Source organism: Castor canadensis, chromosome 4 (assembly GCF_047511655.1).
Source record: "Castor canadensis chromosome 4, mCasCan1.hap1v2, whole genome shotgun sequence".
Lineage (NCBI taxonomy): Eukaryota > Metazoa > Chordata > Mammalia > Rodentia > Castoridae > Castor > Castor canadensis.
This window is the reverse complement of record NC_133389.1, coordinates 155,413,311-155,426,808: the sequence shown is the minus strand read 5'-3', so window position 1 is coordinate 155,426,808 and position 13,498 is coordinate 155,413,311. Positions and strand designations below refer to the sequence as shown.

Below are 13,498 nucleotides of genomic sequence, written 5' to 3'. Positions count from 1 at the left end.
CCAACTGCCTGCAGGTGCCTTGTCCCAAGTCCTTGCAATCAATCACACTCTGAGACAAACTGACTTCCCCACTGGGCCTATAATTTGTTGCTTCCCTACCCACATCTCCACCCATCCCATCTCAGGTCTACCAGCTCTTCTAAGCATTCTGGTACATGCAACATTAATCTCCCCTTTCGCTCAACAACTCTAGCATTTATTGACTGTACCACTGATTTTTATCTGCTTTTCAAAGGACTTGAGAACATTTTTAGCACTGACTTCCTACTGACAGTGTCATGTTCAATGTTTCATGTATATCTTTCTCATCACCCCAGTTAGAGTCCGAGGTCCTGGTCTTGTGCTTCTGTCTCCTTTCCCTATACATGGCACTACTTAAGGAAATATTGTTCCAATGAACGAATGACAAAAACACAAATGAAGAGTGCCATGAGGCTACACATTGAGGAGGACAGGGAGAGTCAGCTGGCCTCTGCCAACCCCTCAGATTCATATAATGCCTTCGCAATCCCCTCTGTTCTCCTGAGTCAACAGGTCCTTTCAAAGAAAGGTGAGACAGTAGTAACAGCGTGGCTGTGGTGGCACTCACTTGATCAAGACACCAGTGAGAAGCCTCCAAATTGCTCCTACACTCCAGGTAACTTCCAAGCCCTATTGCTTCCACCTCATCTATAAAGGAAACCAGATTTCAGAAACTTATTATTCGGCCTTCTTTCTTCACAGTTTCACAAATAAGACCTACTTGCTGCCTGAAAATTGCTTGGCAGAAATACTGTCACTTGTGTGAATTTGCATTCTTAAGCAGCAGGGGGATCACAGCACAATGGTTAGAAATGGGGAAGTAAAATTTTTTGGGGGGAGGGGTCAGTGAGGAAGTAGGCCGACTGGATTTTAACTGGGTGCTTTCTATGTCACTAGAACATCAGGCGCCACCAGGCCAAAGGTTTTATAGCTGGTTGTCCTCTCCCGGGGATTCTTAGTAGCCCCCTTCCCTCTCTTCTTATTTCTTCTCTTCTCCTGCTCTCTCACAGTAGGACGATAATCACTATGCATGATTTAAAGGACCACGGCAAGACAAGGGAGTTAATGCTAGTGGCGTGCTAAGCACGAGCAGCTGAAGGATCATAATTCAGTGCTGACATCTGAGCTAATCCACTAGTTTGCAGAATCTCCAGACAAGCTGGCCTCTGGATTTCACTTAGTTAAATCATTTGTGCCCCACTTGTCTGTTAAGTGCTATGAGCTCCAGGGAAGAAAGATGGTATGTAAATTTAAGGAATTAGCAGTCGACATCAGTCAGAGGGATGCTGAGCTGCAAAATGTCCCTGCCTGTCACTGAGAGAGGCCTGATTAGAACAAGGGACATCATGAAGGAATGACTCAGACCAGGAAAAGTACAAGGAAAGGGGATAAAATGGCAGAGCGAAGAGAATGCAAAAACCTAGCATCCACTGTATGATCCAGGACTGATGTTGCACTGGAGGCTTCACCTGCCTTATCTTTTGTAATCTTCCTTGAGCAATCAGTATTATTTTCTCCATTTTTATGACAAAGGAAACTGAGGCTCTCAGAATTGTGTCAAGATCAGTGCTAGAGAGTGATGGAAGTAGGATTTGAACCCTGATGAGTCTGTGTAAACTTGCCAGGGCATGGTGTCTCACCTGGGACAGAACCCTAGCTTAAAGCTCACTAACCTTTTAAAGCTGCAGTCTATCCATCTGTAAAATGGATATAGTAACAGTGTTACTGCATACAGTTATGAGGAGGAATAAATGGAACCAGCCATGTACAATGCTTTGCATAGTAACAGGGACACAGAGAAGGCTCCACAAAAGTTATTACTATCACTCTGCACATGGCCTCCTATGCTTGCTTTGATTTTATTTGGAAAGAAAGGGGGCAGAAAGACCAATAATAACCTGAGAACTCCATTCCAAGACTCAAAAAGAGATATGGTTTGGCCTGAGAATGGTAATGATGGTCTCTAGAAAAATGTTCTTCATATCTGCCCTAACCCCAGAAACCAGCCAGCCCCACACTGTCCGTCATGCACTGCTCACCATGTGTGTTTTTTGCCAATCTACAGAAGATGAAATAAAATATGACACAGTCCTTGATCAACAGTGGGGTCTCAGTTGGTCACTTGGAGCAGGTCGGCCCTGACTCCAGGGAAAACATACTGATACATCCCCAAGAACACTGTCCATCCTTCACTCTAAGTTCTCCAGCAGGAGCTTCCACAAGCCATGTCAGCAATGTGTTGTCCAGGTCACAACCCTAACTGTCAGGAACTTCTTCAATTCAAGTTTAAGCCTTCCTGCTGTCGCTTAGACACATTTCCTCCTTCTCTCCCTGATGGATCGCAGCCAGTTTCTGTCCTTGAATTTGGAAACATTTCACTCTAGTCTGTGCTTTCCCAGGAAACAGAACCATTGTCTCTTTTAAATGTCCTCTTTCCAGGGCTTTGTCTATAGGAGTGGGTCTCTACTGACCTCTCTTCCAAGCTCTTTTAAGTCATGGCATTCATACATAGATATTGAACTGAACACCTGCTGCAAGAGAAGATTGTCTAGAATATCCCAATTTCTGACCCCAAACCAACAGATACTCAGGAAACTCTAAGCATGCAATTCCTTTTGGTTATCTGACAGAGAAAAGGATTGGCATGTTATGGGGGAGGTGCTACTTTATTGATAGACCTTAAGAAAAGCCCTTTGAACTTTTTTTTGTGGTACTGGGGTTTGAACTCAGGGCCTCATGCTTGCTAAGCAGGTGCTCTACCACTTGAACCATTCCACCAGCAGGAAAAGTCCTTTGAATTGTTAAAGAGTTTGCCTTAATATGACAATTGACCAGCTAAGAACTAGCCCTGCCAGCTGGAAGCCGCCTTCTTGTTCTTATAGCTGATGGCTCTGATGCTGGCAATGGATGGATTCCAACACAAAAGACAATGGAAAGGAAATATGTTCATTTGCTGAAATAGAATGAAGAAATAATGTCTCTGAGATACAATCCCTCTCCTCCCGGACCCGATGTATTTGGGAGGCATTTTGCCGGGTCCTTGACTCAAAATATCTGTTGTTGCCAATGACACAGGGAAAACAATCACATGGAAAGGAACAATAGCTGTTCGAGAGGGCGGAGAGGAAGTGCAGTCAACAGGGTCGTTCAGGCATTTCAACCTGCTGCTGTCTGTGGAAAGGGTCTCTTGATATTTCACCTGGCAATTTATGACCCCATCTGGCTTCAGCTGCTTAAGTGTCCTATGAGCACGTGACTGTGGTTGGCTCAACAGCAATGGATTCAATTGTGTCTACACCTTATCAAACCCTGAAATAAATCACCTGCGTGATCCTCCTGGCCATCGTACAGCCAAACACACCATCCGTCCAACACACACATCTCCTGGCTAACATCTTGCCCTCCTACTAGAACAACCGTCCGAAAGGATATTTAGTGCGGCAGGAGGTGCAGTCTCTTAGTATAGGTCATACTTAAAACATGAGTCAGCCCCTCAGCTGGCCTCCCAAGGTCAATCTATCTCTGCTAAGGTCCTCAAATTAACAACCAGTTAAGGGAAACATTGACTTTGGATAAACTCAGCAGGATGTTTTCAAGGTTTACAATAGAACATTCTGTGGATATGTGAGGCTTCAAGCCTGGTCTTTGCACGAGTCTACATAGAGCTGTTTTCTGGAATGTCACCTTTTCATGAAAATTCCATTACTGAGATAGCCTTTTAGCATTTTGTCCCTTTGCTGTCCATACACCTATGGCTGGGGAACTCAGCCAATTATGACTTTCAGAAAAAGGGATAAAAACTTCTCCCTACTCTTGTCTTCTCTACAAAACCAGAGATGTTTTCATCCCTTCCTGGAAGAAGGACCACTATTCTTCTCTAGTTATTCCTTGAATATTGGCTTTCTTCTAGCCAAGCTGGTCCTGGTCTTCGATTATCTATCACAGTTCAAGCCTGAGAACTTTCTAGCCTTGTATTTGCAGTGGTTGTGCCCTAGCCAAACCACAGCAACCTCTTTCTGAAGGCAGTTCAATCTAACGCCAATCCAAGTGTCTGCATTGTTTGCTGATTTTGGCCCCATCTGATCTTTTGAGCTCAAGGAGTTGCTTTTTAATTCAGTCACTGCTAACTCACTGTCAAAAATGAAGCCCATCATAAGTAAGCTCATTCATCAATTATTTCCTTTGATTTCTCTGAAACCGTCCACTAACCTACCCATCTATACTTCACTTAATCTCTTGCTATGCACAGCCACAGTGAATCACAGCTCAGGTCTTCCACTCTAATGCAGTTTAGCCATGGCTCAATCTGCATCAAACTAGGGTCAGTGAGGAGTTCACATGTCTACGACTTACATTTGAAGGAAGAGCCACCATTTGTAAAATCTAAAAGGAAAGATTGTTGACTTATTCCACTTGTGCTTATTTTTGAACCCAGAGTCAAAGTTCTCTTAATCCCTTCTGTAAGCTGGACAATGTTCTGTCCTTTTGTAACAGTATACTAGTCCAAGCAGGCTTTGCTCTTTTCTTTATATCACTTTCATGATTTGAAGTTATTGATATGTGTTACACTGATTTGTACTTCCCAAGGTCAACCACTGTATAAAAGAACACACATTTAGAAACACTACACACTTGACTTGAAGCTGACCTGGCACGGTACTATTTCTCTCTGGTCTTATCTCATTCTTGACGATAATGATAATAATAATGACTTATTTTATTGGTTTTACTCAGTGTTTTCTTAGGATGTGCTTTTTGACTGACCAAAAATAGATCCTACACAATAAGGCTATGTTGCTTGCTTACTTTCCTTGGTGAGGTAGAATGCCACAAAAAATGAAAATACCAGCCACTGAACACTCCCAGCGGGGGTTCATGGAGAAAACACATCACTCTAATCAATAGCTTCTTGGTTTATACCAAACTAAGGAACAGAAGAATCAGCAAGGGTCCTAAGGTTGCTCTCATGTCAATGTCCAAAGGTGCTACAAGCACTGGTGTCCAGTAGAGCTCTGATGGCAGACATCTACATTAACCCTAACCAATACAGTGTGGCTACTATATCCATGAAATGTGGTCGGTGCAACAGCAGAACTGACAGCATTTGTTCTATTCATTTTAATTAATTAAAATTTAAATAGCTGCATGTGGTTAGTGCTCTGGTATTAAACACTGCAGCTCTAGATACTTGGGTCCACCCTATCATCTCAAGGAGTTTTTGCCTTGTTCTTTAAAGAATTCTGATCATCCTCAAAACTCTGCTTATGATCAAAGCACCTGTGCATGCAGGTAGAAAATATGCTAGCTCTACTATGGGCGACACTTTCTTTGTCATTGTAGCTACAGAGAAAAGGCAAAGAAAGCACTTCTCAGAGAACAGGGGCAGGCTCCTCCACTACCACCAGGGGTCACTGAATTTGGAAAACTGTCCCTAGGGGTTGCTATGAACACACACCAGGCAGCTCAGCCACAAGCAAAGAGCTAAAAAAAGCAATTCTGAATGGTTTGAAAGACTATCTAGAAAAACAAAAACAGTGGAATGAAACCAGTGGGTGTCTTGTCAGCCTCAAGCAATCATTACCACTAGCCAAAAGAACAGAACTAATTGCTGACTTAAAAGGGGAAGGAAAAGAGGTGGGGGGAGAGAAAGAAAGACAGAAAACATGAGAAAACAGCTAAATCAGAAAATATCTAAGGAATGTAAGCTGTTTCCACAGATACTTCTGATCAAATGGCCTGTGTGTGAGATTTCAACATGGCTATTTCCTTCCTTCTTTCTACCCTTCTTTCCATCCCCACTCCCTCTCCCTTGATAAAGACACCTCCTTTCTGAAATTTAATTACTTTTGTTTACCTGTATAATAAGGGGATAAAACACATGACATGCTTCTCTTTGAGAGAAGAATGGTCTCTCCTTTGTGGCATAGCTAAGTATGGGTGACATAGTGGCTTTCAGGTTTGACTCCATGGCGCCAGTCACTGTGAACCCATTAGCATTTGCCCTGCCCCTAACCAAGCACAGCTGTTTCCTTTCTCCCAACTGCTCCCCTCAGGGCCCCATTTTTTTTTTTTAAAGGAGAAAGGACCACCCTGAACAAAAAGGGCGTTTTGCTTACAGCCTGATTTCAAGTTTTGAAAGCAGAAGGAAAATGGGAAATAGAGAAAATGGGTTTTAAATCATCAGAGGATAGCGGGAAGGGCTCTGAGAACAGTATTATGATTTTGTTTCCCAGAGGCAGGTTACAAGTACCACTTTTCCAAACTTCAGGGATTCCTCTGGAAGAAGAAAATAATTGTTTTTCTTCTCAATATCTTAAGGGAGGAACAACATTAGATTTAGCAGTTCCTTATGGCCCTAATTTTCTCTCTGTCCCCATCCATTCAGCCGAAGATTGGAATTCTGCCGGCTTTGTGAGCTAACTATGAAAACCCTCCCAAACCGCAGGGTGTAATGAATCAAGTGGAATGAGGACAAAGACTAGAATTCCCAACCAGTAGCAAGGGTCAACAGCCTGGGCATTCAGGTGAGGGCCAGGACAGGACCAGGAGGGGTTGGAGGTGAAAAGCAACAGTGGTACAGGCAGGGGTCAAAGGGAGGTGACTTATGCTCTTCTTTTTAAGTCAGCACTTACTGGTGGCCTTGCAGCCTGGGCAGGGTTGGCCTCAGATGCTCTCAGAGAAAATCTGCTTAGAAGAGCATAAGGGAGGAGGCCAGAATTATTAGGAAGAACCTGAAGATGGACACTGAGTGAGAGCCAGTAAATCTCCGCACTCTGTGGAGAGCCCATGTGTACAGCCCTAAGTTCAGAGAGACTGGGCCAAGCTGTGCCTTATCCATACACCTTGCAGACAACACACAGACACACCCACGCAGAGACCACAGATGCACTCACAGACACTGTGCACACAGCACATTACATACCCACTAACCTTCCTTACATTCGGATGAAAGATGGGGGTTGGTGAAAACCACCAATTAATTGGACTCAGTCTCAAAGGAGAGGAAATGAAATGAAAAATCCAGGCTGGGTTATAAAAATAAGTATTTTTTTCCAACATGCAAGAGGCTCATTATATTAATTAAACATTATTGCAGTGAGCGAGAGGGGGAGGGTGATTAAGGTGGAATAGGGTAAGTGTTCTCTGCCATGCCTGAGGCTGTGTCGATCCTCAGATACTAATCTCTTTGAGCGGGCACTCAAATGTTGAAGAGATAAACACTTGAAATATGAAAATGTTTTTCTTCAGAGCAGATGCCGTGACCCTCCAGGAAAGCAAGTGCCCGCTGTGGCAGGAGGCCAGCCCCAAATGCTCTTCCAGTATCTGTCCTACTGCAGTCCCCTGGGGACAGGACACACCAGCAGTCTTTGGGGTGAGGGGCAGGAGAGCAGCTTTGAGGAAGCCAATAGCAGGGGACCACCCCTTTATTTCCTAGTCATTTCCAATTGTATGCTAGCAACATTTAGTCTACTAAATTTCCCAGAGTTAACCCCTTTTCCCTTTAAATGCTATGGAGGTGTAGGAAAGTTGAGAGCTAATGAGTGGTGTGTTGGACCAATGCTTACTAGCTTAGAAGTTTGATGCCCTCAGAAGTTTGAATCAGAATCAGAGCCAGTGGTTAGGAACCATGCCCTGTTCGAAGTTGGTAAGAGGCTCTGTGATGGTGGGCAGCCAGGTTTGGCTATGGGAGCATGGGGACACTGTAGAACTCCTAGTACCTCAAATTGCTCCTTCCTTCCTTCTCCTCTTTCTTCTATCTTGGCCCCTCCCTCCCTCCTAGCTTCCAGACTGTGCTGTAATCACAAGAAAAGGCTAGGAACCACCAACTGGCTAGTATGGCGATGATGTCTTGAGCAGAGACTGTGGTGGTTTGTGGGACAAAAACAGAGAAGTGCTCTGTGGTGGGAAGTGATGAAGCAAGAGAATTGAGGCTGAAAACCACAGAGCAGGCAGGCCCTTCATTGCGCATAATACCCCTCAGCTGGCTTACCTGGAAAGGTCCGGTCGTTGGGGCTGGTGCTGCTGGTCCAGGCACTCCTGAGCCACTTGGCATGGTCATATATCCAACCACAGGACTCCTCAGGAAAATCAAAGTTGCAGTTGAATCCCGAAGGGAGCTGCAAATCTTTGTCTAAAAGGGGGAGAAAAATAATCAAAGAAAGGCAAATCAATGAGTCCAGAGAACAGCCACAGTGGTGCTATTTAAATGGCTGGCAAGGCCTAAGTGGACAGCACAGAAGAAAGTGGCCCCCTTTGCTTGTTCATTGAACTCATCTTGGCGATTGCTGGCTTTCGGGTCAGGCTTTGGTCTCATCCTTCCCAGGCATGGAAGCCAAGTCTGCCGATGTTTCCCATAGTAAGCAATTATAAATGAGGCCACCAAATGGCTTCAGGCTCTAATCAGCCTTTTCTGTCTACCTCAGAGAGCAGACAAATGTGAAAATTGCTATTCCCTAAATGCCAGAAAAGAATGTCTCCCCAGTGCCTCGGTGGAAGGCTGGCTCCTAAAAAGGATCATCTCATCTCCTGCCAACCTGGCTCTCAGAAGTGATGGGGCAGCCCATTAGCATCCAGAGAGACTGAAATGCCTTGGGAAGCTCTGGCTAGTGAAAAGAAAGTGACCTCAACAACAAGGCCAGCTTGTTTGCTGCCCTTCACCTCTTTGGGACATATCTCTTATGTCAGAAGACCTGGATGGTTAAGCATCTTTAGGTGGGCAATTTGACATGTTAGGAGTAAAACGAAAGGGCCAGACCAGAAGGCTGCCAAACTGACTGCTGCCCAGGATGAAAAATATCTTACAGTGTGCTGAGTCCCTGAAGACCCGGATCCCCAGGGAAGTGAAGAATGCTTTCCCCACAGAAACCTAACAAGTGACCACACAATGGTTTCTCTCATCTGCTTTGGAGGTTTACTTGCCTGATTTCAAAGACTGAACCTCTTGGGTTTCTTCTGGGTTCCACCCAGGTTCAAAAATCCAGTATGAGCCAGTGCCAAATATGTGATTGAGTGTGTGTGGGGTGGGGGGGGGGGAAGGGGAGCGCAGTGTGTGGAGGTGGGGAAAGAGAGGAAATAGGAACCCAAATTTGGATGCTTGCTGGTCCTGACTGCAGAGACAGCGGAAAAGTGCTGGCTAATGCTGGCAGCAGGGAGGAAGTGGGGCCTTTGGCCTTCTCACTTCCTTTCCAGGTTCCCAGAGAGGAATTTCCGTAGGGAAGGTTCAGAATGCAGGTTAGGGAAGTCTCAGGGGACCAGCAGACTGGTAGGAACAAATTGCTTACCATTTGGGGGAGGAGGCTCATGTCTAGGAGGACCAGGCACTGCTGACCTCGGCAGCAGGGGGCACATTGCCAGCAGAACCTGTTTGTGCCTCTCCTTCCCAAGAGACAATATTTAATGTTTGCCCACCCTTGGCCAAAGTCAGCGTGAGTGGAGAAGAAACACATGGAATCCATTACAGAAGCATCAACCTGTGGCTTGGAAAAGTCAGCCCTTAGCCCCTGCCATCCCCTTTTCCCAACAATTTCTGAATCTATTTTTCCGTTCAAAAATATAGAGTAACTCAATATACCATAATTCCTCTAATGTTTATATGCATACTGTATCTCAGGAACCAAAGTCCACAAAAAGATCTTTTACAAAAAAGGAGAAGGGAGGGACCATCAAAGAAACCTCAAATCAAACAAACCACTATAAACGGTAAAATTATATTAAAAATAAACTTCTGAAATTTTGCAGCAGAACCCTTAAATTTTTCCTTTCGATTACCATTTAGATTGAATCCATATTCCCGTGGTCCTCAGAAAGATAATTCTGTGAATCTAAGACCATATATTAACTCTCAATGCATTCCAGTTTTGGCTCTCAAACTGTCTTAAACATGTCTTGGAAGATTCTCTATATGTATTTCTCTTCATGAGACTAAAACAAGTTCATTAAAATGTCAGAATTCTGTATTCAACTAACTCTGACCAGTAGTATCCCCCACCCACACAGTACCCAGAAACACACTCCCCGAAGCATGTGAATTAAATCATCATTTTTCAGTTATACAACTTCAGCATTTCCTTTTTGGCTTTTCTCTCATTTTTCTTAGTAGTCATTTTTGGGAGTCAACCATTCTGTCTGTATAGTCCCTCATACTATCAAATGGCTGTATGTGCAGGGTGACAGGTCTCCCCAGCTCCCTGCATCTTTATGTCCCTTCTCAAGTCTCTTCACCAATCTTCCCTCATTTTGTTTAATGAACATTTAATAATGATTAGTAATTTACTGTAAACTGAGACTGTCAAACATAAAATTCCAGCCAAAACTGCCAGGTGTTCCAAAATTTGTGGTTTATCAGGAATGTCCTAATTGTTGGTGACCTAAACAGTATGATTTAAAATGACTTACTTTGGGACTCTGACAATTACTGTTTTTTATCTAACTTGGATATGCTTAGAAGATAAAAGAAGAGGATTACAGATTTCCCATATGAAGAGATATCCAAAAATGAAGAGCCCTGGAGTTTTGAAGGGCTGGTTGAGGGTGCCCTCCTCACATTTCTGCCTTTGTCTCCGACCCGTGCTCAGTCATAGGGGATATGATACAGTATCTTGTAGAATCATCTCCATTACACAGTGGTAATGATTGACACTGGGCGATGACATTAGTCATTAACTGCTGAATTAACCTGGCTATGGGGTTCCATGGGTCAAATCACCTAAATGACACCAGATCTTCCCATGGCTACCTTGGAAACACAGCTTAGTAGGACAAACTGTTACCACTGTGAATTCTGGGGCCTGCAGCAGCTTTTTTTTAACAGGACAGTGGTAGCGAGAGCTCGGTCATGAGACTTCTTTTTGGAGGCACCTTTAGCTCAGGTGGCCACTAGTGGACTGTGCTGTTTGCTACAATATCGGAATGCTTCTAGATTGGTTGCAAATAGCCACCGCCCCAAGCCCAACCCCTGATGTCGTCTCTGAAACGTCCAGGCCCTCTGATCCAGGCGACTCCAAGTTGGGGGCCACCCCTACTCTGGTTGGTCAACACTCATGTTATCCCGGATGCAATAGGAGCCCACCCCAGTCCTTACCATCCTCAAAGCTGCAGTTCTCTCCACATTCAGTGGCCTCCTCATCGATGGGATAAGGGGTGGTGGTCTCTTCACTCTTTATTGTGGGTCCCAGAGTCTCTACTGTGGGCTTTGAGTCTATGTAAAGGTAAAAGAAAAGGAGAGAATGCTACAGCAGCCTGCACTGTGACCCAGCAAGGGGACAATGCCAAAAACTGTTTCCTCTCTAAGCATGGGCTTGTAGAAGGCAAGCAAAGATATACACATGTGCCCCAAACCCTGAAGTCACCTTTGTTTGCTATTAATGAAGCCAGAAGCATTGCCTGACTTGAATGAGAATCATCTAGAACTGCAGACACAGCTGTGTCACAAACCCACACTCTAGACTCCATGGTGAAGGCCCCAGACCAGCACGAGAGACCACTTGAGGCAATAATGGAGGAGGTCAATGCTGACCCCAAGGTAGGGCTGGACCACATATGGCTACTGCACACAAACAAAATGGACAATGTCCCCGAAAACCAGTTTGAAAAATCTCAGTGCATAATGAAGCGAGTTTCTGGAAAATGGATCAGTGAGCTGGCTGCCTCTTTATGCATCCCTGGTTTCATGCATGACTCACTTTCTCTTTGTGGCATTAACTCAGTCAGACAGGACTTTATGGAACCACAGTTAACCCTACAAAATGTTCTGACCTCTGGGGCCCACGTATAATAGAATAATCAGAAGCACTGTTCCTAAAGCCGTAAGTGAAACCCAGCAGCTTAGGAAGAGCCACCTCAGACATTGCATGTATGTTCGCTGGAAAACAGATAGAGGGGAACTCAGACTCCTGAGAGTAATTTGAGGCAGCTTTCAGGTCAGGGTGTGGCAAATTCAAATGCTCCTTGGATCCAAACAGTGGCTGTCACAATGAGGAAAGGAGACTGGGGCTGGGAAGAGAGCAAGGTATGGTGGAGATGATGCCTGGTTGAAAGGCGGCACCATGACTGGCTCAGAGAGGAGGTAGCCCAGTCTGGCCAGGTCTTCCAAAATGCCCTCCCTTACACAAGATGCCAGAAATCTCCAGGCTCATAAATGTTGCAACTTATTCGAAATGTTATAACAAGGACCATGCCATAAAACCTGGCTGGACCAAACCTGGCTGCAGGCGGTAGATTTTGACCTGGGCTCTAGGTGACTCACTCATCCATTCATTTGCTTATTTGTTCACGTCAGTCATTCATTCAGCAAGCATTTGGTGGATGAATGGAGCTATGAGTCAGGCCCTGGGTAGGGTGGGAAGGGCTCTGGATCCTGGTGCTCAGGCCTGTGTGTTGTAGGGTGGTGTCTGCATCTCAGAGCTGCCTTCCCCCAAGATGCCCTGAAGAAGTCTGTGCATTGTCCTTCCCATTTCTATACTTGCTCCTTTGCGCTACTGTATGTGATTAGGAGCCTTTGTCAGGCACCCTTCAGGATACCATTTAATAAAGCCAGGAGCTGAAGGAAATTGCTAAACACCCTAAATTGCTGAATAGCTTTTTCACGGTCGACTTCCCACCTTTCTGCTATTAAATACTACGCACGTAACCTTTCATACTTCCCTTTACCGAGTCTGCCTCTTGCTCAAAGTAAACAGCAAATAACCTCAAAGCGTCCTAATTTGTAAGTTCAAATTTGTCACTGTGTCACAGAATCTCAAACTCAATTGTAAAGCAAACTATGGGCAGCAAGGCAAGACATAATCATTTGAAACACAAACAAACTATCAGGTGAAGTGGACCTGTCAAATTATTTAGCTGTAGCGTGCAACCCAGTCCTTTATTTTTTTCTGTTATCCCTCTGGGGGAAGAATGAAGAGAAGTGAACCAAGGGCGAGTTGCAGAAACAAATGGAAATTTTGAAGCAAAAAAAAAAAAAAAAAAAAGACATATGACTTAAGAAAAACCGTTTCTGGAAGTGTTAGGTAGCAAAATGGGTCAGCTGGTTGGTGGAGATAAAGTTAAATCCAGGGGTATTGGGCGCCAGCAAGGTGACAAGAAGGCAGGGCGTGTAAGTGAAAGTGAAGAAACAGCAGACAGCTTCTGTGTCCACTGTTTGTACTGGGTACTCCAAGGTAACTGCCCATCAAATAGTAGCGTTTCTCCGAAATTGAAACCAGATGTCAGACTTCAAAGGGAAGGAGGCTGGGCAGAGGGTAACACGCTTCAGACTCTGATCTTCTGAGGGCCTGGCAGGGCTTTGAAATGAGAAACCTGTTCTTAACCATCAGTAGTGCAGTTTGGGGGAGTTGGGGTGGAGGGACAATCAGGGGAAATAGTCATTAGCGACTGTCCAGTTGGTCATAGAGCAGGGCCAGACTGGGAGAGGCATGGCAGAGAAGGATAAAGGACTGAGGGAAGTATGAGTTGGCCCTTAGTTAGCTGAGTGACCTCCAGC

At 44.8% G+C, this 13,498-nt stretch overlaps 1 protein-coding gene across 4 annotated transcripts in view; it reads right to left on the bottom strand.

The window, feature by feature from the left end:
* The window catches only part of Nrp2 (neuropilin 2), a 115,644-nt gene that overhangs the window by 36,440 nt on the left and 65,706 nt on the right, over window positions 1–13,498 (bottom strand). For all 4 annotated transcript variants that reach the window (XM_074071534.1, XM_020159519.2, XM_074071535.1 and 1 more), the window contains exons 11-12: window positions 11,102–11,218; window positions 8,012–8,152 (exon numbers count right to left, since the gene is read on the bottom strand). In XM_074071534.1, the coding sequence (XP_073927635.1) occupies window positions 8,012–8,152; window positions 11,102–11,218 (258 nt within the window). The remainder of the gene's footprint in view (window positions 1–8,011; window positions 8,153–11,101; window positions 11,219–13,498) is intronic.